The sequence below is a fragment of the Moschus berezovskii genome, chromosome 12 (assembly GCF_049115385.1).
Source record: "Moschus berezovskii isolate FMDL1 chromosome 12, NW_MosBer_1.0, whole genome shotgun sequence".
NCBI lineage: Eukaryota > Metazoa > Chordata > Mammalia > Artiodactyla > Moschidae > Moschus > Moschus berezovskii.
Genome location: NC_142471.1, coordinates 23,531,182 through 23,555,216, shown reverse-complemented (window position 1 = coordinate 23,555,216; position 24,035 = coordinate 23,531,182). Strand labels below are relative to the sequence as shown.

General features: G+C 37.3%; 1 protein-coding gene across 3 annotated transcripts in view; it reads left to right on the top strand.

Annotated features, from left to right (window-relative positions):
- The window catches only part of CTNNA3 (catenin alpha 3), a 1,978,275-nt gene that overhangs the window by 1,221,183 nt on the left and 733,057 nt on the right, over window positions 1-24,035 (top strand). For all 3 annotated transcript variants that reach the window (XM_055425631.2, XM_055425630.2, XM_088841920.1), the window contains one exon: window positions 7,844-7,936. In XM_055425631.2, coding sequence (XP_055281606.2) covers window positions 7,844-7,936 — 93 coding nt within the window. The remainder of the gene's footprint in view (window positions 1-7,843; window positions 7,937-24,035) is intronic.

Here is a 24,035-nt window from a genome sequence, read left to right as displayed (position 1 = left end):
TTCTATGAAATCTCTTGAGAGAGTGAATGTTCTTCCCCATCCTGGATTAGTAAAAGATAAGATGATCTGGAAGGGAATTCATACATGGTCAGGGCTACCAGGTATCAAAGTGCCTTCACACATTGTCTCATTTAATCTTCAAAGTACTCAAGTTAGGTAGATACTGATACTATCATACCCATTTTATAGATGTCAAAATTATCTCATATATTACCATTTTATCCATGGTCAGAAATTTTGATAATTGTGGGAATCAGGTTAAAATCCAGACCTATTTGTCTCCAAAACCTCTCTATGAATAATTTCCCTTAGAGGACAGAAATCTTTCACAAAGATCTCTTGAATAATAAAACTTTACATAGACTTTGGAAAAAAGTTCGATATATAAAAGATGTCAAATGTCCAAATTTCTCAAAGTATCTTACAAAATATTTTATTTGCATGCTATTTTCTTTGACCAGTAGGGAGTTGCCTTCATGTTTTGCCTAAGAACATGCCTGACTGCCTGAAGAGCCACACAGAACTTGTGAATATTAGAAGAAATTTGGCTTTCACTTACCTCAGCTGGTAAAGAATCGGCCTGTAATGCAGGAGACTTGGGTTCAATCCCTGGGTTGGGAAGATCCCCTGGAGAAGGGAAAGGCTACCCACTGCAGTATTCTGGCCTGGAAAATTCCATGGACTGTATTGTCCATGGGGTTGCAATGAGTCAGACACAGCTAAGCAACTTTCACTTTCACTTTACACATTGATTTGACCTAGAAAAGATGTCACAAATCCCTCAAATTAGAAATGTAAAGATATTTTTAACGCATAACTTTCTCTGGTCACAAAATATTAACTATCCTATACATTTAAGTTTGTTTGTATAAAATATCACTGAAACTCTATGAGCCTTAATTTGGTAATCGTAACTAACTATCTAGAAAGCTAACCTGATGTAGAACAGTTCTGGTAAGGAGAAGTTTGGGTATGTCCGAATAAAAGAAGACAGAGTGTCAATATAATCATTCATGAAGTAGAAAACTTTGAGTTGTATTTTCAACTCAATGTTTTGTAAATAAAACTTAAGTATGATAATAGAAACTTTGTGTTTAGGATGATTTTTATGTTAGCATTAACAAATAAGTTGACTTCAGTAACATGGTAACTAGTAAATGTCCAGAAGAAGAATGAATGTTTTTAAAAGAAAAAAAAAGAAGATGATAAATTAAAAATTAAAGTGTATCCACCCTTCCCACTGGTACCATAAGTTCATTCTCTATGTCTGAGAGTCTACTTCTGTTTTGTTGTTGTTGAATCACTAAGTCATGTCTGACTCTTTGAGATCCCATGGACTGCAGCCCTCCAGGCTTCTCTGTCCTATATTCATCTGGAGTTTGCTTAAATTCATGTCCATTGAGTCGGTGATGGTATCTAACCATCTCATCCTTTTGTCTTCTATCTTTCCTGGCATTAGAGTCTTTTTCCAATGAATTGGCTCTTTACATCAGGTAAGCAAAGTTTTAGAGCTTCAGCATCAGTCCTTCCAGTGAATATTCAGGATTGATTTATTTTAGGATTGACTGATTTGACCTCCTTGCAGTCCAAGGAATTCTTAAGAGTCTTCTCTAGGACCAAAATTCAAAGTATCAATTCTTAGGCACTCAGCCTTCTTATGATCCAACTCTCATATCCAAACATGACTACTGGAAAAAATATAGCTTTGACCATACAGACATTTGTCAGCAAAGTGATGTCTCTGCTTTTTAATACACTAGGTTTGTCATAGCTTTCCTTTCAAGGAGCAAGTGTCTTTTAATTTCGTGGCTGCAGTATCCATCCACTGTAATTTTTGAGCTCAAGAAAATAAAATCTGTCAGTTTCCACTTTTTCCCCTTCTATTTGCCAGGAGTGTGATGGGATTGCATGCTATGATCTTTGTTGTTTGAGTGTTGAGTTTAAGCCAGCTTTTTCACTCTCCTCTTTCACACTCTTCAAGAGGCTCTTTAGTTTCTCTTCACTTTATGCCATTAGAGTGATGTCATCTGCATATCTGAGGTTGCTGATATTTGTCCCAGCAATCTTGATTCCAGCTTGTAACTCAACCAGCCTGGCATATTGCATGAAGTACTCTGCATAGAAGGTAAATAAGAAAGGTGACAATGTAACATGCTCTCTTCCCAGTTTGAAACCAGTCCACTGTTACATGTCCAGTTCTAACTGTTGCTTCTTGACCCACATACAGGTTTCTCAGGAGACAGGTAAGGTGGTCTGGAATTCCCTTCTCTTTAAGAGTATTCCACAGTTCATTGTGATCCATACAGTCAACGGCTTTAGCGTAGTCAGTGAAGCAGAAGTAGATGTTTTTCTATACTTCCTTTGCTTTCTTTATGATCCAGTGGACATTGGCAATTTGATTTCTGGTTCCTCTGCCTTTTTTTAATCCTGCTTGTACATCTGGATGTTCTCAGTTCCTATTCTGTAGAAGCCTAGAATTTTGAGCATTAACTTACTAACATGTGAAATGAGAGCAATTGTCCAGGTAGTTTGAATATTGTTTGGCATTGCCCTTCTTGGGGATTGAAATGAAAAACTGACCTTTTCTAGTGCTATGGCTGAGTTTTCCAAATTTTGCTGACACATTGAGTGCAGGATTTTAAGAGCACCATCTTTTAGAATTTTAAAGAGCTCTGCTGAAATTCTGTCACTTCCACTAGCTTTGTAATAATGCTTCCTAAGTTCCACTTGACTTCACACACCAGGATACCCAGCTCTAGGTGAGTGATCACACCATTGTGGTTATCTGGATCAGTAAGACCTTTTGTGTATAGTTCTTTTATGTATTCTTGCCACCTCTTAATCTCTTCTACTTCTGTTCAGTTATTACTGTTTCTGTCCTTTATCATGACTTCTTCTATTTTGTAAGTAAGTTCATTTGTATTATTTTTGAAGATTCTGCATGTTTGTTGTTCTTTTTTGTTGTTGTTGTTCTCTTTCTGACATACTTCACTTACTATGATAATCTCCATGTCCATCCATGTTGCTGCAAATGACATTATTTCACTGTTTGTAATGGCTGAATGATATTCTGTTGTATATATGGACCACCTCTTGTTTATGCATTTCTCTGTCAGTGGACATTTAGGTTGCTTCCATATGTTGACTATTATAAACAGCACTGCAGTGCACATTGGAGTGCATGGATTCTTTTGAAAGGATGTTTTTCTCTGGATATATGCCCAGGAGTGGGCTTGTGGATCATATGGTAGTTATGTTTTCTAAAAAATATTTATTTATCTATTTGGCCATGTCAGATCTTTTCGGGGCACATGGGCTCTTTGTTGCAGCACAGGATTCTCTCTATTTGTGGTCCATGAGCTTAGTTGCCCCATAACATGTAGGCTGTAGTCCATGGGGTTGCAAAAGTGTCTGATATGACTTAAAGACTAAACAGCAACAGCAATGTGGGATCTTAGTTCTCTGACCATGGACAGAACCTGAGTGCCCTGCATTGGAAGGCAGATTTTTAACCAACGGACAACCACAGAAGTCCTTATTTGTTAGTTTCTTAAGAAACATCCATATGGCCCTCTATAGTGTTTGTACCAATTTACATTCATACTAACAGTGAAGGAGGATTTCCTTTTCTCCACACCCTCTTCAGCATTTATTGTTTGTAGATTTTTTGATGATGGTTCCTCTGACTGATGTGAAGGGATAGCTCATTGTAGTTTTAATTTAAATTTTTCTAATAATGCCTTTTCTAATAATTAATGCTTGTTAGAAATTATTACTTTCTAATAATTAATTTTTCTAAAATTAATGTTTCTAATGTTGAGCATCTATTGGTATGGTTCTTGTCCATTTGTGTGTGAGTCTGTGTGCATGCTCAGTCATGTTCAACTCTTTGTGACCCTATGGACTGTAGTCCACCAGTCTCCTCTTCCATGGCATTCTCCAGGCAAGAATACTGGAGTAGATTGCTATTCCTTTCTCCAGGGAATCTTTTTGATCTCGGGATTGAACCAGTGTCTCCTGCATTGCAGGCAGATTCTTTACTGCTGAGCCACCAGGGAAGTCCTCTTGGCTATCTGTATGTCTTCTTTAGAGAAATGTCTATTTAAGTCTTCTGCTCACTTTTTTGATTGGATTGTTTGGCATAGATTGGGAGTCTGAGACTGTTATGTACACACTACTATATTTGAAATAGATAACCAATATGGACCTACTATATAGCACAGGGAATACTGCTTCAGTTCAGCTCACTTCAATTGCTCAATCGTGTCCAACTCTTTGCAACCCAAGAACTGCACAATGCCAGGCCTCCCTATCCATCACCAGTTGCCAGAGCCCACCCAAACTTATGTCCATCGAGTTGGTGATGCCATCCAACCATCTCATCCTCTATCGTCCCCTTCTCCTGCCCTCAATCCCTCCCAGGATGAGGGTCTTTTCCAGTGAGTCAACTCTTCGCATGAGGTGGCCAAAGTACTGGAGTTTCAGCTTTAGCATCAGTCCTTCCAATGAACACCCAGGACTGATCTCCTTTCGGATGGACTGGTTGGATCTCTTTGCAGTCCAAGGGACTTTCAAGTCTTCTCCAACACCACAGTTCAAAAGCATCAATTCTTCGGCGATCAGCCCTCTTCACAGTCCAACTCTCACATCCATACATGACCACTGGAAAAGCCATAGCCTTGACTAGATGGACCTTTGTTGGCAAAGTAATGTCTCTGCTTTTTAATATGCTATCTAGGTTGGTCATAACTTTCCTTCCAAGGAGTAACCGTCTTTTAAGTACCTGGCTGCAATCAGCATCTGCAGTGATTTTGGAGCCAAAAAAAATAAAGTCTGACACTGTTTCCACTGTTTCCCCATCTATTTCCCATGAAGTGATGGGACCAGATGCCATGGTTTTAGTTTTCTGAATGTTGAGTTTTAAACCAACTTTTTCACTCTCCTCTTTCACTTTCATCAAGAGGCTCCTTAGTTCTTCTTCACTTTCTGCCATAAGGGTAGTGTCATCTGCATATCTGAGGTTATTGATATTTCTCCTGGCAATCTTGATTCCAGCTTGTGCTTCCTCCAGCCCAGCGTTTCTCATGATGATATACTCTGCATATAAGTTAGATAAGCAGGGTGACACTATACAGCCTTGACATACTCCTTTTCCTATTTGGAGCTGGTTTGTTGTTTCATGTCCAGTTCTAACTGTTGCTTCCTGATCTGCATACAGGTTTCTCAGGAGGCAGGTCAGGTGGTCTGGTATTCCCAACTCTTTCAGAATTTTCCACAGTTTATTGTGATCCACATAGTCAAAGGCTTTGGCATAGTCAATAAAGCAGAAAAAGATGTTTTTCTGGAACTCTTTGCTTTTTTGATGATCCAGTGGATGTTGGCAATTTGATCTCTGGTTCTTCTGCCTTTTCTAAAACCAGCTTGAAAATCTGGAAGTTCATGGTTCACGTATTGCTGAAGCCTGGCTTGGAGAATTTTGAGCATGACTTTACTAGTGTGTGAGATGAGTGCAATTGTGTGGTAGTTTGAGCATTCTTTGGCATTGCCTTTCTTTGGGATTGGAATGAAAACTGACCTTTTCCAGTCCTGTGGCCACTGCTGAGTTTTCCAGATTTGCAGGCATATTGAGTTCAGCACTTTCACAGCATCATCTTTCACGTTTGATATAGCTCAACTGGAATTCCATCACCTCCACTAGCTTTGTTCCTAGTGATGCTTCCTAAGGCCCATTTGACTTCACATTCCAGGATGTCTGACTCTAGGTGAGTTATCGCACCATTGTGATTATCTGGGTCGTGAAGATCTTTTTTGTACAGTTCTTCTGTGTATTCTTGCCACCTCTTCTTAATATCTTCTGCTTCTGTTAGATCTCTACCATTTCTGTCCTTTATTGAGTCCATCTTTGCATGAAATATTCCCTTTGTATCTCTAATGTCCTGTTATAGCCTAAATGAGAAAATAATTTTAAAAATAATAGATACATATATAACTGAATCCCTTTACTGTACACCTAAGACTGACATAAAATTATTAATCAACTATATTTGAATATAAAATTATTAATCAACTATATTTGAATATAAAATTAAAGAAATTAAAAAGTGTCTATAGAGAGTATCTTTCTATAATTTTTAAAGTTTGGGTTAACCAACATTCATCTATTTGACCAAAAGTTTGAGCCAATAATTTTAAATTTCCACTTAAACAAACAGTGCTCAAATTTCCAGACAGCTATTTTCTGCAAGTATACTGCAAATTATTATAAAATTTATTAAAGGGATTAGACTGCTGATTTTTACTTTCTGTGAGTGGGGTTTTAAGAATGGTGTGAGGTATAGAAGCGACTGCCCTTTTCAAATAATCACAAATGTGCTAATTATGTGGCTGATTTGAAAGTTGAGGCATTGTGACCTTCAAGCCAACAAAAGACCTTTTCAAGTAAGCCATTTCCATGCACATTAATAAAGTGATCAATGCCATTCCACAGTTAAATAATGTATGGCTGTTTTTCATGATACTGGGAGGGATTGTGGTGGGAAGAGACGGGGATGACAGAGAATGAGATGGCTGGATGGCATCACTGACTCGATGGACATGATTTTGAGTGAACTCCGGGAGTTGGTGATGGACAGGGAGGCCTGGTGTGCTGTGATTCATGGGGTTGCAAAGAGTTGGACACGACTGATCAACTTAACTGAACTGCAAACCAAGGAGTTGTTTCACTGCCAATGTATTTAAAGTAATGCTATAAAAAATAAGCAAAGTCTGTAAATCCATCTAAGTAACAGTTTTTGGTATTCTACAGATAGTCATCCAAAGATACATTTGTTGTTCACTTCCAACACATGCAGTTTAAGTGAAGTTTCTCTGCAGCTGATTGGATTTTGGATTTGATCAGTAAAAACTGCCTTTTGTTAAAGTATATAATAACTGAGACATGAAGAAAATGATTGTTAGGAAAGCGATCTCTTTGCAGTGATGGAGGCAGTAACATACTTTGTAGATCCGAGAAAACATTGCCTGTGTACATGAACACTCACCTGCTAGCACAGGGGATGTTGAATAAGACTGAAGTTCAAAGGAAAAGGAAGGAATTCCACAATCTTTCTCATGACTTATTCATGGTATAAAGAAAATCTTTATGAACATTAGACTTAGGTCATCGCCATGAAGGCAAGTTATTTTAAACGGCACTCATATCCCTGGAAAACAGTGTGTTTCAAAACAATAATGTATAAAAAAATATGAAAATTACTAAGGGCATGAATCAAATTGACTGCTAGAATGTCAAATAGTGCCTATGAAGTTGTAGTAGAAAATCAAGAACAGGAAGAAGAATTCAATTATCTTGTATTTGCCTAGCTTTGTAGCATATTTGATGCTGAATAAAACATGAACAAAGATACAGTCATGCTTAATGCAACTTAAGAATGCATAATAGACTTATAGGAAATAATAAACCAATTACAAACTTAAAATAAACCACAGTCATATAACAGTCCAAGAATTTATTAGCATTCAATCCATAGATAAACTTTTTTTCAGTCTCATAAGAAACCATAACAGCATCTTATTATGGGTTAGATATTGATACCAAGAGACTGTACAAGGACCGCAAATTCGTTCACCAGTCTTCCTTTTGGCTTTAAACACTATTGTATGGCCCGTTGTTGTTATTTAATGTATTTCTGAATGCTTCCATAAAGTAGATACCAGTGACATTTATGAAAACGATCTTGTCACTGAAATTTTCAGTGAACACTTAAACGCTCTTCTGTGTGATAACAGATGTTTCTGCATTTCCTTGATAATTTGAGATAATTTCCATTATTTTGTATTTAAGGTGGCAAATCTTGCTTGTTCTATGTCAACAAATGAAGATGGGAGTAAGATTGTAAGAGTTGCTGCCAATCACCTGGAAACCTTGTGTCCACAGGTATGATAATTGTCTTTCATTAAACTAGCTATAAAAAATTATGTGTAAAGCTTCAGACTTTCATAGATATGCAAACATATTAAAATATATATATTAAAAACATAAAATGACTCATCCTAAGGTCATAGTTTATTCTTTACTAAGCACTTCATTCTTTACTTAACACCTGGTTCTTGTAACAGTTCCTGAGAGACCATCTTAGAATTTTCTGAAAGATATAGTTTGAAGTCAAAGCAGTGTTTTGTCCAACAGATCTGATTTATTTTTGGTCATTATTTAATTTGAAATATCAAATCATATGAAAAGAAAGTTTTTTTTCCTCTTTTATCAAAAGAAGGCATGAGTTTGAAAAAAGCCAAGAAATATTGTCTTGTCTGGAATTCAGGATTTTTTTTAAATCCAGAGTAACATATTGCTTAGGAATTATTTCTAGATGAGTAATTGTCTCAAAACTATGATTCAGGATACACAGGAGAAGGGGACGACAGAGGATGAGTTGGATGGATGGCATCACTGACTCAATGGGAATGAGTTTGAATAAGCTCTGGGAGTTGGTAATGGACAGGGAGGCCTGGCATGCTGTAGTCCATGGGGTCGTAAAGAGTTGGACATGACTGAGCGACTGAACTGAACTGAACTGAGGATACACATAAGGTCAATCCTTTCTTGCCTTAGAATAAGCGACAAGTGACGTAGACAATTACTTCCTGATTAAAACCACAAATGTTGTAAAGATGTGAAATATAATAATGATTAGAAATTTCATGTCTCTGGACTTCTGCCAGAATTCTAATTTTACTAAAAGCAGAATATGTGTTAAATTCTTCACTTGCTTTGCCGATGATTTCATCTGTAAGAATATTTAGGAAATAGTAAGGTGACTGCTTCTCTTAATGCTGATTAACAAGCGAAAACTGGCTGAAGTGTAATCTAGAGGACCAGCAACTGAGATCTCATAACTGAGGTCAGTTTTCTATAAGGTCCTATAGGGAACAGAACTGTGTAATTAGATCTCTGAAGTGGCTGAATCACTTACATTCCCCTCACTAGTTTGAGTTTTTGTTTCTCCATATTATAGATAACACTTGATGCTGTCACTATTGAAATGTTTTTTGAATCTGAATAATATTCAGTATATCTCATTGGTTTCAATTTATACTTTTATGATTACTCAAGATATCACTTAAAAAAACAGTTATTAACCATTTAGCTTTGAAAGTTTGTGAATTGCTTAAACCCTTTGATGATTTTTGGTTGCTCGTTTTTATTGCACTGCTTAGATTTATTAAAAATATCTTCTATTGACTGTGGCTTTTCCTTTAACTTTGAAAATAATATTTTAATCCTAAAGTATTTTAAGAACTATATATGAACGTATTATTCATCTTTTAGTTTTTTAATTATACATTTGAGCACCTACTCTGTGCCATGGTATGTTGGTTTGTGCTTTGTCAAGAAATTCTTCCAACAAAAGTGTTACATAGTCCCCATATTTTCCTTTTAAAATAGTAAATACTGTTATTTAACATTTAAATCTTTATTTTATCTGAAATTTATTTTTATGTCTAACAGGAGGTTGAATCTTTTTTTTAAACAGTTGTAACCACTGGGCTGTCATCTTGTATTAAAAAGTTGATCCTTTACCAGTTATACTTTATTTTTTAGATTCCATATATAAGTGAGATCATGTGATATTTACCTTACTCTGACTTATCTCATTAGGCATATTCCTTCTAGGTCTATCCGTGTTGTTACAGTGGCAAGATTTAGTTAATGTTTATGGCTGAATAGTATTCCATTGTGTTTGTGCTGTTTGTGTGTGTACCACATCTTCTTTATTCACTCATTTATTGATGAGAACACTTAGGCTGCTTTAAAATCTTGGCTGTTATAAATAATGCTGCAATGACCGTAGGGATGCCCATATCTTTTCATTTTTTTAAATTTTTTAAACTTAAAAATTATTTTGGCTGTGCTGTGGCTTTTGGGATCTTACTTCTTGAACCAGGGACTGAACCCATGCCCTCAGTAGTGAAAGAGTGGAGTCCTAACTGCTGGACCACCAGGGAATTCTCACATATATCTTTTTAAACCAATGTTTTTCAGGGTCGATGCATGTTATAGGATGCTCGGGGCTGGCATGCGGGGATGACCCAGAGGGAGGATAAAGGGAGGAGGGAGGTGGGAGGGGGGTTCAGGAGGGGGAGCTTACGTAAACCCGGGGCGAGTTCATGTCAATGTATGGCTAAACCAACCAATATAATATTGTAAAATAATTTGCCTCCAATAAAAAATAAATTGATTACCAAAAAATAAATAAATAAATAAACCAATGTTTTTGTTTTCTTTGGATAAAATCCCAGAAGTGGAATTGCTGGTTGCTACTGCTAAGTCACTTCAGTCGTGTCCAACTCTGTGCGACCCCATAGACGGCAGCCCACCAGGCTCCCCCGTCCCTGGGATTCTTCAGGCAAGAACACTGGAGTGGGTTGCCATTTCCTTCTCCAATGTGTGAAAGTGAAAAGTGAAAGTGAAAGTGAAGTCGCTCAATCATGTCTGACTTGTAGCGACCCCATGGACTGCAGCCTACCAGGCTCCTCCGTCCATGGGATTTTCTAGGTACTGGAGTGGCTTGCCATTGCCTTCTCTGGGATTATATGGTAGTTCTATTTTTAATTTTTTGAGGAATCCCCTACTGTTTTTCATAGTGGCTACACCAATTTACATTCCCATAAATAATGCATAAGGGGTCCCTTTTCTCTATGTCCTTGCCTACACTTGTTATTACAACAGGTGTAAAGTGATAGCTCATGGCTTCAATTTGCATTTCCCTGATGATTAGTGATACTGAGCATCTTTTCATGTGCCTGGTGGCCATCTGCATACTTCTTTGAAAATATGTCTATTCAGGTTCTTTACCCATTTTTAATTGGGCTGTTTCTTTCTTTTTTGATGTTGAGTCTTATGAGTTCTTTGTACGTTTTGGATGTTAAGTCCTTAGTGAGTATTTTGTTTGCAAGTATCCTCTCTCATTCAGTATGTGGCTTTTAATTTTGTTGATAGTTTCCCCTCACTGTGCAAAAGCTTTTTAAGTTTGATGTAGTCTCATTTGTTTATCTTTGGTTTTGTTTTCTTTACCTGAGAATACATATCCCCAGAATATTGCTAAGACTGATGTCAAAGAGCATCCTCCCTACATTTTTTTTCCTAGAAGTTTTATGGTTTTGGGTCTTACATTTAAGTCTTCAATCCATTTTGAATTTATATATGGTATGAGAAAATAGTCCAGCTTCATTCTTTTGCAAGTAGCTGTCCAGTTTCCCCAATACAACTTATTGAAGAGTGTATACTTTTCCACATTGCATATTCCTGCCTCTCCTCTTGTAGATTAATTGCCACATAAATGTAACTTTTTTTCTGGGCTCTTTTCTATGTTCCACTGACTTATGTGTCTGTTTTTATATGTTGTATGTTTGTAAGTTTTGTCTGTTTTTGTACCATACTGTTTTGATTACTGTGCTTTGTAATATAGTTTGAAATCAGGAAGAATGACGGCTCTGGCTTTGTTCTTCTTTCTCAAGATTATGTATGCTATTTGGAGTCTTTGGTGTTTCCATACAAATGAATTATTTGTTCTAGTTTTATGAAAAGTGCCACTGGTATTTTGGTATTAATTATGTTGAATCTGTAGATTGCCTTGGGTAGTATGTTCACTTCATCAACACTAATAATTCTTCCAATCCGAGGACATGATATATAAAGATATTAGAGAGGCATCTCTCTGTGTCTCCTTTAATTCCTTTATCATTATTTTACAGTTTTCCTAATAAAAGTCTTTTATCTCCTTAGATTTTTTTCTAAATATTTTATATTTTGTCATGCAATTAAAAATTGGATTATTCTCTTAATTTCTCTTTCTAGTTTGTTGTTAGTGCATAGAAGCACACCTGATTTCTGTATATTAATTTTATATTCTGAAACTTTACTGAATTCATTGATGAGTTACAATAGGTCTTTAGGATTCTCCATATATTGGACCTTATTGTCTGTAAAGTGTGGCAGTTTTACTTCTTGACTTAAAATTTAGACTCCTTTCATTTCTTTTTCTTGTCTGAATGCTGTGTCTTTTACTTCCAAACTGTGTTTAATAAAAATGGCAAGAGTGTGCATCCTTATTCCTCATCCTAGAGGAAATGTTTTTAGCTTTTCATACATTGCATATGATGTTGACTATGAGTTTGTCATATATGGCCTTTATTATTTTGAGGTGCATTGCCTCTATACCCACTTTTTTGGATTTTTTAAAATCATAAATGACTGTCAAAAGTTTTGCTACATCTATTGAGATAATCGTATGATTTTTACTGTTCAATTTGTTAATGTGCTATATCACATTGATTGTTTGAAAATACTGAACCAGCTTTCGTCCCTGGGATAAATCCTTCTTGCTCACAGTATCAGAGAAGGCAATGGCACCCCACTCCAGTACTCTTGCCTGGAAAATCCCATGGATGGAGGAGCCTGGTAGGCTGCAGTCCATGGAGTCGCGAAGAGTCGGACAGGACTAAGCGACTTCACTTTCACTTTTCACTTTCATGCATTGGAGAAGGAAATGGCAACCCACTCCAGTGTTCCTGCTTGGAGAATCCCAGGGACGGGGGAGCCTGGGGGGCTGCCATCTGTGGAGTCGCACAGAGTCAGATACGACAGCAGCAGCAGCAGCTCACAGTATATGATCCTTTTAATGTATTGTTGAATTTGGTTTGCTAATGTTTAGTTGAGGATTTTTGCGTCTATGTTCATCAGTGGCATTAACCTATAATTTTCGTGTGCGTGTGTTATATCTTTGGTTTTGGTGTCAGGAAGAGTTACAGTCTTAATTGTGACTTTTGGTTACATCTTGATATCTTCTAGTCAATTTTAGGTGCCTTGTTTCTTTCTTTAAAGTATTACTGTTCTGCTCTGCTCTTTTATGTAACTTTAAGTATCCACTTACAAAGTTCTATAAAAATACATATTAGAATTCTTTATTGAAATTGTTAAAATGTTTTAGATTTTAGATTATTTTAGGAAAAAGTGACTCCTTCAAGATATTAAATATTTCCATTAATAGGCATGTTTTATATATCTCCATAATCAGATCCTTTTTAAAATGTCCTTCAGAGACTCTTTAATATTCATTTTATTATTAATTACAATAAACTCCATGGCTATATTTTGATGGCATCCCAATTTTTCTCAGTAGGCCAGAAATCTTTCCTAAAGACCAGACTCAAATATTTAATTTTCCCTTTACATCTCCATATTGATACCTAGAAGACATCTAAAACCTAAAGTAGCCAAATGGAACTCCTAATAGTTGCACTCCCACCTCATTTTGCTTTTCTCCAGTCTTACTGATTTTAGTTAACATCATGGCCTTTCACCTAGTTTCTCTGAGGAAAAACCTAGAGATTTTCTTTTTTTTTTTAAGGCAATAAATATTTATTGAACATATACTATATGGTAGGTATTGTTTATGCATCTGGGGAGTAAACAGTAAAGAAAACAACTTAGACAAAACTCTTGTGCTAGTGAAACTCATATTTTAATTATATCTAATGGCCAGTTTTCATATTTAATCCATTAACAAGCCCTATAAGTTTCACCAAAAATATTTGTCTTGAATCTATATACTTTTCTTCATGTTGTTTGTCAACAGGATGAAAAATATCAGTCTGTGCCTCATCAATTCTATCTTTGATTATAGAAATATCCTACATGCTTTCCAAGCTCATACTCATGTCTCTCTAATCTACTTCCCATATAAAAACCCAATTTTAAAAATGTTTAGCATACCAATTGCTTTCCTTAGCCCTTTACAATAAAATGCAAAGTTCTTTGAATGAATTATTTGGACTTACATGAGATTTCTACTGCCTAACTGTCAACTCTACTTCATATTATTTTCCTTTGCATGCGTTAGATCTCTGCACTTTGGCCTTTCTGTTTCTAGAACACAATAAGCTTCCTACCACATGAGGGAGTTCACACTTGATCATTTCCCAGTTTGCTTTTTTCATATGGCCATATGGACAGCTTCTGTTATGTTCAATTTGTGAAAACTGGGCTCAAATATCATCTCAGACATCAGCCTTAGTTACTCCTTCAGCTATAGCCTATCATGTCACAATATTTATTTCTTTTAAAGTCTCTACTAAATTTGAAATTATATTTTATATTATTTTGTTAGTTTTTTTATTGTACATTGTCCACTCTCAACTATAAAGTTTATGAAGGCAGTGATTTATTGTTTCTTGTTCACTGCCTGTATCCCACATACCTAACAAATGCAGCATATATTGGATGCTCAATAACTATTTGTCCAATATATGGGCAGGGTTTTTAGAATATTAAATCATTTTATATTCATAGACTGCAACAAGAATTTTTGCAGCATCTTTTAGGCATGTCTCTCTTTTTTCAACAATGTAAAAAATTACCATATAATTAGTTTGAGTTATAACTGATAAAAAATAAATCATTAAAATGGCTGATTAATATATAGTTGCTAACCAAGAGTGAGACCTCTACTGCTGGGCTGCAATCTGCTATTGGCCTAGCTCATTTTGGTATTTTACTAATGATTTGGATAAAATTATATAATTATGTTCTTAATTTTTTTCAGTTGAAAATTAGACATTAAAGGGACTATATTAGCTGAAAGAGTCTGGCCATAAAGAATTTGAATATTCAAAACATGGACTGAATATTATTATATTCAGTAATACTGAATAGGTAAAATATTAAACCACATATTTTTGGCACTATAAAATAAATCTAAAAATAGATAATGGACTGAATATGACTTAGTAAATATTTACTCTCCAGAAGGCTTAGAAATTTTAGTTGATAGTAATCTCAGTATGAATCAACAATGTGGTGTAGCTATCAGAAAACACTAATACAACTTAGCATTTTTTTCATCAAAGAGCAAGTTCTAAAATTTATTCTCTACTTCTGTACTGCAAAATTATTTTTTTATACTGTGTATTTTTTATATAGTAGACCCTGAAATTCAGAGTTAGTGGGTCTGGGGTGCATCCCCAATTGTATGTTGTATGTATGTTATGTATATATGTTGTGTGTATGCATGTTTGTAAATGTGTATATGTGTATAAGATCCATTTTGGCAATATCTATTGAAATAAAATATACATATACATTTAGGTTCATTAATTCCACTTCCAGAAACTTATAGTACAGACACATGGGTGCCCATGCACTAAAGTCTTAAGCAAGTTCTTTTTTATGTTTTTTAAAATTGAATTAAATTTGATATAGAATATTAACTTCAGGTACATTAATGGTGATTTGATATTTTTGTATGTTATGAAATTATCACTGCAGTAAATCTAGCTGCCATCTATCACCATACAGAGTTGTTACAATATTATTGACTTTACGCCCTATCAGTTCAGTTCAGTTCAGTCGCTCAGTCGTGTCCGACTCTTTGTGACCCCATGAACTGCAGCACTATACGACATATCCCTGTGACTTATTTATTTTAATGGCTAGACATTTATACCTCTTAATCCCCTTCACTTATTTTGCCTGTCCCCCACATCCCTACCACTCTGGCACACCAGTTTGTTATGAGCAAGGTTTGTTATCTGCAATGGCAAAGCTAGAGCCAACCTAAATATCAGGTTGTGGAGAATGTTAAAAGTTGTTTAAAGTAATGTCAGTTCAATATGTATTTTGGTATGGAAGGTACCCAAGATAACTGAAAAAGGTACATTTCCTATGAGCATCATCTTTCCCACTTATGTGAAAAAAAGAAGATTGAGCCATATGTTTATGTACTTGTAAGACATTTTTCAAAAGGTTCTCATGAAAATTTTAGTAGTGTTTACTTCCAAGAAGTGAGACTAGAGATATAGAACAGGAGGAATACTCTCACATTTCACTTTATTTCTTTAAGGATTCTAAGTTTTTAACCAGAAATAGGTATTTTATTAATTTTGAAGGAAAACCTAACCAGCTTTTAATGTTCAGTTCAGTTAAGTTGCTCAGTGTAGTCCAACTTTTTGCGACCCCATGGACTGCAGCGCACCAGGCTTCCCTGTTCTTTACCAACTCTCGAAGCTTGCTCAAACTCATGTTCACTGAGTCGCTGATGCCATCCAACCATCTCATTCTCTGTTGTTGCCTTCTCCTCCCTCCTTCAATCTTTCCCAGCATCAGGGTCTTTTCCAGTGAATTCAGTTCTTCACATTAGGTGGCCAAAGTATTGGAGTTTCAGCTTCAGCATTAGTCCTTCCAATGAACATTCAGGACTGATTTCCTTTTAAAATTAGATTAATTTTGGAATAAGTCAGGTTGAGAAAACACAAGGCAGAAGGAGCTGATGATGGGGCTACATTTAATTCCTGACACGACTGAGCGACTGAACTGAACTGAAATACCATTGAATTCACCTAGGTTCCAGTGAATTGGATCATCTTGGTTTTTGCTGTGTCTAGAGAACTACAACTGTAATATTTTGCCCAGTTACAGATGTCATACTTTGAAAAGACTGTCACTTGGAGGAAATTTAGCAGAGAATATCTGAAATGGTGACATGACTTGAAACTATGCTGTACAAAAATCTCATAAAAGCAACAGGGAATTTTTAGCCAGGAAAAGGTTAAGACATGGAGAAACATGATCACTATCATCAAATCTTCAAAGGGCTCTGATGTGAAAGACTTGTTCTGAAGGTCCCTAAGGGGCAGAACTACAACCTATGAGCATGAGCTAGAAATATAAAAATTTTGTCTCAATATAGTATGATATTTCTACAGGAACTGCCCTGGAAGAAATTGAACTTTGTTGAGAGAGGAATTTGGAGTTTCTCAATGTCCTAGACATTGAGAGTGATATTTAGACAATGTAGAGGGTAAGAAGTTGGCCTATCGGACTTCTAATGGGACTTGCCAGGTGGTGCTAGTGGTAAAGAATTCTCCTGCCAATACAGGAGATGCAAGAGGCTTGAGAGTTCCATCCCTGGGTCAGGAAGATCCCCTGCAGCAGGAAATGGAAACCTGCTCCAATATTCTTGCCTGGAAAATCCCAAGGACAGAGGAGCCTGGCAGGTTACAGTCCATAGGGCTGCAAACAGTCGGACATGACTGAGTGACTGAACACACACACACACACACACACACACTTCTATTGCCCAATCTTGAGATCCTCTAATGAATCTCTCTTTTATATAGAGAAGAGAAACTTAACCTGGTGGAAGGATAAAACTAAAATCTTGTTGTATTTTTAACAAGTAACTTGGAAGTTTCATTTGAAAGTATACATTTTATATTTGCATATGACACAAATGGGAGAAAAATAGAATTCAAGGTTCTAAAACATGTTGATAATTTGGACTAATGTTTGAAAACTCATAAGATAAAAGGGATCACAATAAACTGTGGAAAATTCTGAAAAAGATGGGAATACCAGACCACCTGACCTGCCTCTTGAGAAACCTGTATGCAGGTCAGGAAGCAACAGTTAGAACTGTACATGGAACAACAGACTGGTTCCAAATAGGAAAAGGAGGGCGTCAAGGCTGTATATTGTCACCCTGCTTATTTAACTTATATGTAGAGTACATCATGAGGAACGCTGGGCTGGAAGAAGCACAAGCTGGAATTAAGATTGCTGGGAGAAATATCAATAATCTCAGATATGCTGATGACACTACCCTATGGCAGAAAGTGAAGAGGAACTCAAAAGCCTCTTGATGAAAGTGAAAGAGGAGAGTGAAAAGGTTGGCTTGAAGCTCAACATTCAGAAAACAAAGATCATGGCATCTGGTCCCATCACTTCATGGGAAATAGATGGAAAAACAGTGGAAACAGTGTCAGACTTTATTTTTTGGGGCTCCAAAATCATTGCAGATGCTGATTGCAGCCATGAAATTAAAAGACGCTTACTCCTTGGAAGGAAAGTTATGACCAACCTTGATAATATATTAAAAAACAGAGACATTACTTTGCCAACAAAGGTCTGTCTAATCAAGGCAATGGTTTTTCCCGTGGTCATGTATGGATGTGAGAGTTGGAGTGTGAAGAAAGCTGATCACCGAAGAATTGATGCTTTTGAACTGTGGTGCTGGAGAAGACTCTTGAGAGTCCCTTGTACTGCAAGGAGATCCAACCAGTCCATTCTAAGGGAGATTGATCCTGGGTGTTCATTGGAGGGACTGATGCTAAAGCTGAAACTCCAATACTTTGGCCACCTCATGCGACGAGTTGACTCACTGGAAAAGACTTTGATGCTGGGAAAGGTTGGGGGCGGGAAGAGAAGGGGACGACCGAGAATGAGATGGCTGGATGGCATCACCGACTCTGTGGACATGAGTTTGAGTGCACTCCGGGAGTTGGTGATGGACAGGGAGGCCTGTTGTGCTGTGATTCATTGGGTCGCGGAGAGTTGGACACGACTGAGCAACTGAACTGAACTAAACTGAAATATAGAGTCAGGGCCTTAGGTTAAATAAAATCTATTGCACAAGCAGATAGGAAAAAACATTACTTATCTAAAGCACCTGTAATATCAGGAGTTGAAAGGGACAGTTTTTATCTAGTTCAATGAATTTCAAACACTGGTCCATCAAAAGCATTTTACTACTACTATAGTGAAATCAGGTCAGTAGAGTTCAGTTTTTTCAAGTAAAATTTATTCAAAATTTATGTATCTTCTACTTTGATATTCATCAAAAACAAGCGACACATACTATATAAGTATATAGTATATACATGTATATATAGACAAACTATAGCTGACACAACTATATAAGTCAGTGACATGACATGAGGACCATCTTATAGCTTTAAATGATTATGGTGCTTAGCTTGTAGAATATGAGAATATTCCCAGTGTACTTGGCACAGGAATGTCCAAATCCAGAATACTGTGTGGGTTCAGGCCCTGCAGTTTAAGGGCTAGGTAGAAAAATAAAGAGTTGTTTTAAGCCAGAATTGAGCTATTATCTAATCACTGGAAGTGATCTTTAAACAAATGTCAAATAGGTTATTCCTTGTCAAAGATATTGGAAAGAGAATGTTTTTTGGTTTAGTGGATGTAGAGGTATTCAGTTCATTTCAGTTCAGTCGCTCAGTCATGTCTGACTCTTTGCAACCCCATGAATCACAGCACGCCAGGCCTCCCTGTCCATCACCAACTCCTGGATTGAGGAGGAGAGTCCCTCCTCCTGGGAGGAGATGGGGACGACAGAGAATGAGATGGCTGGATGGCATCACCGACTTGATGGACATGAGTTTGAGTGAACTCCGGGAGTTGGTGATGGACAGGGAGGCCTGGCGTGCTGTGATTCATGGGGTCACAAAGAGTCAGACACGACTGAGTGACTGAAATGAACTGAACTGAACTGAACTGAACTGAAATAAGATTTGTTAATTAGCCAGGAGCATGGTGAAAACTGTGAGTATTTTCCCCTATGGTGAGTACACTTACAATTGGGCAAACTCAAACACGTCCTTAATTTTCCAAAATCTAGTTAAGTTTTTGAAACTCTGTTCTTGTTGGATCAATATCTGATAGAGTTTTGCTATGCCTTCTTTCATTTGTCCCTTTCGTCAAATGCTGCCCAGTGACCAGGCAGAGCTAAAACAGTTTGTAAAGGCATCTAGTTTATTTTCAGTCATATGCTTAGGGATATATTTCCATGAATTGCTTACTGAAAATCTATAATTACTTTTCAAAAGGGTTATATATTCAGTTCCGTTCCGTCACTCAGACATCTCCGACTCTTTTCAACCCCATGGACTACAGCATGCCAGGCTTTGCTGTCCATCACCAACTCCCGGAGCCTATTCAAACTCATGTCCATCATGTCGGTGATGCCATCTAACCATATTATCTTCTAATGTTATCTTCACCTTCTCCTCCCGCTTTCAGTCTTTCCTAGCATCAGGGTCTTTTCGAATTAGTCAGTTCTTCACATCAGGTGGCCAAAGTATTGGAGTTTCAGCTTCAGCATCAGTCCTTCCAATGAATATTCAGGATTGATTTCCTTTAGGATGGACTGGTTGGATCTCCTTGCAGTTCAAAGGACTCTCAAGTCTTCTCCAACACCAGAGTTCAGAAGCATCAATTCTTTGGTGCTCAGCTTTCTTTATAGTCCAACTCTCACAAACATACATGACTACTGGAAAAAGCATAGCTTTCACTAGTCGAAACTTTGTTGGCAAAGTAATGTCTCTGCTTTATAATATGCTATCTAGGTTGCTCATAGTTTTCTTCCAAGGAGCAAGCATCTTTTAATTTCATGGCTGCAGTCACCATCAGCAGTGATTTTGGAGCCCCCCAAAATAAAGTCTCTCACTATTTCCATTGTTTCCTTATCTACATGCCATGAAATGATGGGACAAGATGCCATGGTTTTAGTTTTCTGAATGTTGAGCTTTAAGCCAACTTTTTCACTCTCCTCTTTCACTTTCATCAAGAGGCTCTTTAGTTCTTCTTTGCTTTCTGCCATAAGGGTGGTGTCATCTGCATATCTGAGGTTATTGATATTTCTCCCAGGAATCTTGATTTCAGCTTGTGCTTCATCCAGCCCAGCATTTCACAAGATGTACTCTGCATATAAGTTAAATAAGCAGGGTGACAATGTGCAGTCTTGATGTTCTCCTTTCCCGATTGGAACCAGCCTGTTCCATGTCCAGTTCTAACTGCTGCTTCTTGACCTGCATACAGATTTCTCAGGAGGCAGGTCAGGTGGTCTGGCATTCCCATCTCTTTCAGAAATTTCCCCAGTTTATTGTGATCCACACAGTCAAAGGCTTTGGCATAGTCAATAAAGCAAAAGTAGATGTTTTTCTGGAACTCTCTTGCTTTTTTGGTGATCCAGCGGATGTTGGCATTTTGATCTCTGGTTCCTTTGCCTTTTCTAAATCCAGCTTGAATATCTGGAAGTTCACGGTTCATATACTGTTGAAGCCTTACCTGGAGAATTTTGAGCATGACTTTGGTAGTGTGTGAGATGAGTGCAATTGTGTGGTAGTCTGAATATTCTTTGGCATTGACTTTCTTTGGGATTGGAATGAAAACTGACCTTTTCTGGTCCTGTTGCCACTGCTGATTTGCTGGTATATTGAGTGCAGCACTTTCACAGCATCATCTTTTAGGATTTGAAATAGCTCAACTGGAATTCCATTAGCTCCACCAGGTTTTTTCATAGTGATGCTCCTTTTATTTTTTTTTAATTTTATTTTATTGGAGACAAATTACTTTACATTAATATATTGGTTGATTTTGCCATACATTGACATGAATCCGCCCCAGGTGTACATGTGTTCCCTTTCTTGAACCCCCCTCCCACCTCCCTCTTCCCCATATCCTCCCTCCACATCATCCCCGTGTACCAGCCCCAAGCATCCTGAATCATGCGTCGAACCTGGACTGGTCACTTATGATAATATACATGCTACAATGCCGTTCTCCCCAATCATCCCACCTTCACGCTCTCCCACAGAGTCCCAAAGACTGTTCTATATGCCTATGTCTCTTTTGCAGTCTCGTATACAGGGTTCAGGTTACCACCTTTCTAAATTCCATATATATGCGTTAGTATACTGTATTGATGTTTTTCTTTCTGGCTTACTTCACTCTGTATAATTGGCTCCAATTTCATCCACCTCATTAAAACTGATTCAAATGCATTCTTTTTGATGGCTGAAAAATACTCCATTGTGTATATGTACCAAAGCTTTCTTATCCATTCATCTGCAGATGGACATCTAGGTTGCTTCCATGTCCTGGCTATTATAAACAGTGCTGCAATGAACATTGGAGTACATGTGTCTCTTTCAATTCTGGTTTCCTCGGTGTGTATGCCCAGGAGTGCGATTGCTGGATCATATGGCAGTTCTAGTTCCAGTTTTTTGAAGAATCTCCACACTGTTCTCCATAGTGGCTGTAATAGTTTGCATTCCCACCAATAGTGTAAGAGGGTTCCCTTTTCTCCACACCCTCTCCAGCATTTATTGCATGTAGACTTTTGGATAGCAGCCATTCTGACTGGTGTGAAATGGTATCTCATTGTGGTTTTGATTTGCATTTCTCTGATTATGAGGGAAGGAAAGTTATGACCAACCTTGATAATATATTAAAGAGCAGAGACATTACTTTGCCAACAAAGGTCCGTCTAGTCAAGGCAATGGTTTTTCCCGTGGTCATGTATGGATGTGAGAGTTGGACTGTGAAGAAAGCTGATCACCGAAGAATCGATGCTTTTGAACTGTGGTGTTGGAGAAGACTCTTGAGAGTCCCTTATACTGCAAGGAGATCCAACCAGTCCATTCTAAAGGAGATCAATCCTGGATGTTCATTGGAGGGACTGATGCTAAAGCTGAAACTGCAATACTTTGGCCACCTCATGCGACGAGTTGATTCACTGGAAAAGACTCTGATGCTGGGAAAGGTTGGGGGTGGGAGGAGAAGGGGACGACGGAGAATGAGATGGCTGGATGGCATCACTGACTCTGTGGACATGAGTTTGCGTGTACTCCGGGAGTTGGTGATGGACAGGGAGGCCTGGCGTGCTGTGATTCATGGGGTCGCGGAGAGTCGGACACGACTGAGCGACTGAACTGAACTGAACTGAGCATTTTTTCATGTGTTTGTTAGCCATCTGTATGTGTTCTTTGGAGAAATGTCTGTTTATTTCTTTGGCCCATTTTTTGATTGGGTCACTTATTTTTCTGGAATTGAGCTGCAGGAGCTGCTTGTATATTTTGGAGATTAATCCTTTATCAGTTGCTTCATTTGCTATTATCTTCTCCCATTCTGAAGGCTATCTTTTCACCTTGCTTAGAGTTTCCTTTGCTGTGCAGAAGCTTTTGATTTTAATTAGGTCCCATTTCTTTATTTTTGCTTTTATTTCCAATATTCTGGGAGGTGGATCTTGGAGGATCCTGCTGTGATTTATGTCGGAGAGTGTTTTGCCTACGTTCTCCTCTAGGAGTTTTATAGTATCTGGTCTTACATTTAGCTCTCTAATCCATTTTGAGTTTATTTTGGTGTATGGTGTTAGGAAGTGTTCTAGTTTCATTCTTTTACAAGTGGCTGACCAGTTTTCCCAGCACCACTTGTTAAAGAGACTGTCTTTTGTCCATTTTATATTCTTGCCTCCTTTGTCGAAGATAAGGTGTCCATAGGTGTGTGGATTTATCTCTGGGCTTTCTATTTTGTTCCACTGATCTATATTTCTGTCTTTATGCCAGTACCATACTGTCTTGATGACTGTGGCTTTGTAGTAGAGCCTGAAGTCTGGCAGGTTAATTCCTCCAGTTCCATTCTTCTTTAAGATTGCTTTGGCTATTCGAGGTTTTTTGTATTTCCATACAAATTGTGAAATTATTTGTTCTAGTTCTGTGAAAAATATCATTGGTAGCTTGATAGGGATTGCATTGAATGTATAAATTACTTTGGGTAGTATACTCATCTTCACAATATTTATTCTTCCAATCCACGAACATGGTATATTTCTCCATCTATTAGTGTCCTCTTTGATTACTTTCACTAGTGTTTTATAGTTTTCTATGTACAAGTCTTTTGTTTCCTTAGGTAGATATATTCCTAAGTATTTAATTCTTTTCGTTGCAACAGTGAATGGAATAGTTTCCTTGATTTCTCTTTCTATTTTCTCATTATTAGTGTATAGGAATGCAAGGGATTTCTGTGTGTTGATTTTATATCCTGCAACTTTACTGTATTCATTGATTAGCTCTAGTAGTTTTCTGGTAGAGTCTTTAGGGTTTTCTATGTAGAGGATCATGTCATCAGCAAACAGTGAAAGTTTTACTTCTTCTTTTCCAATTTGGATTCCTTTTATGTCTTTTTCTGCTCTGATTGCTGTAGCCAAAACTTCCAGAACTATGTTGAAGAGTAGTGGTGAGAGTGGGCACCCTTGTCTTGTTCCTGACTTTAGGGGAAATGCTTTCAGTTTTTCACCATTGAGGGATAATATTTGCTGTGGGTTTGTCATATATAGCTTTTATTATGTTGAGATATGTCCCGTCTATTCCCACTTTCTGGATAGTTTTTATCATAAATC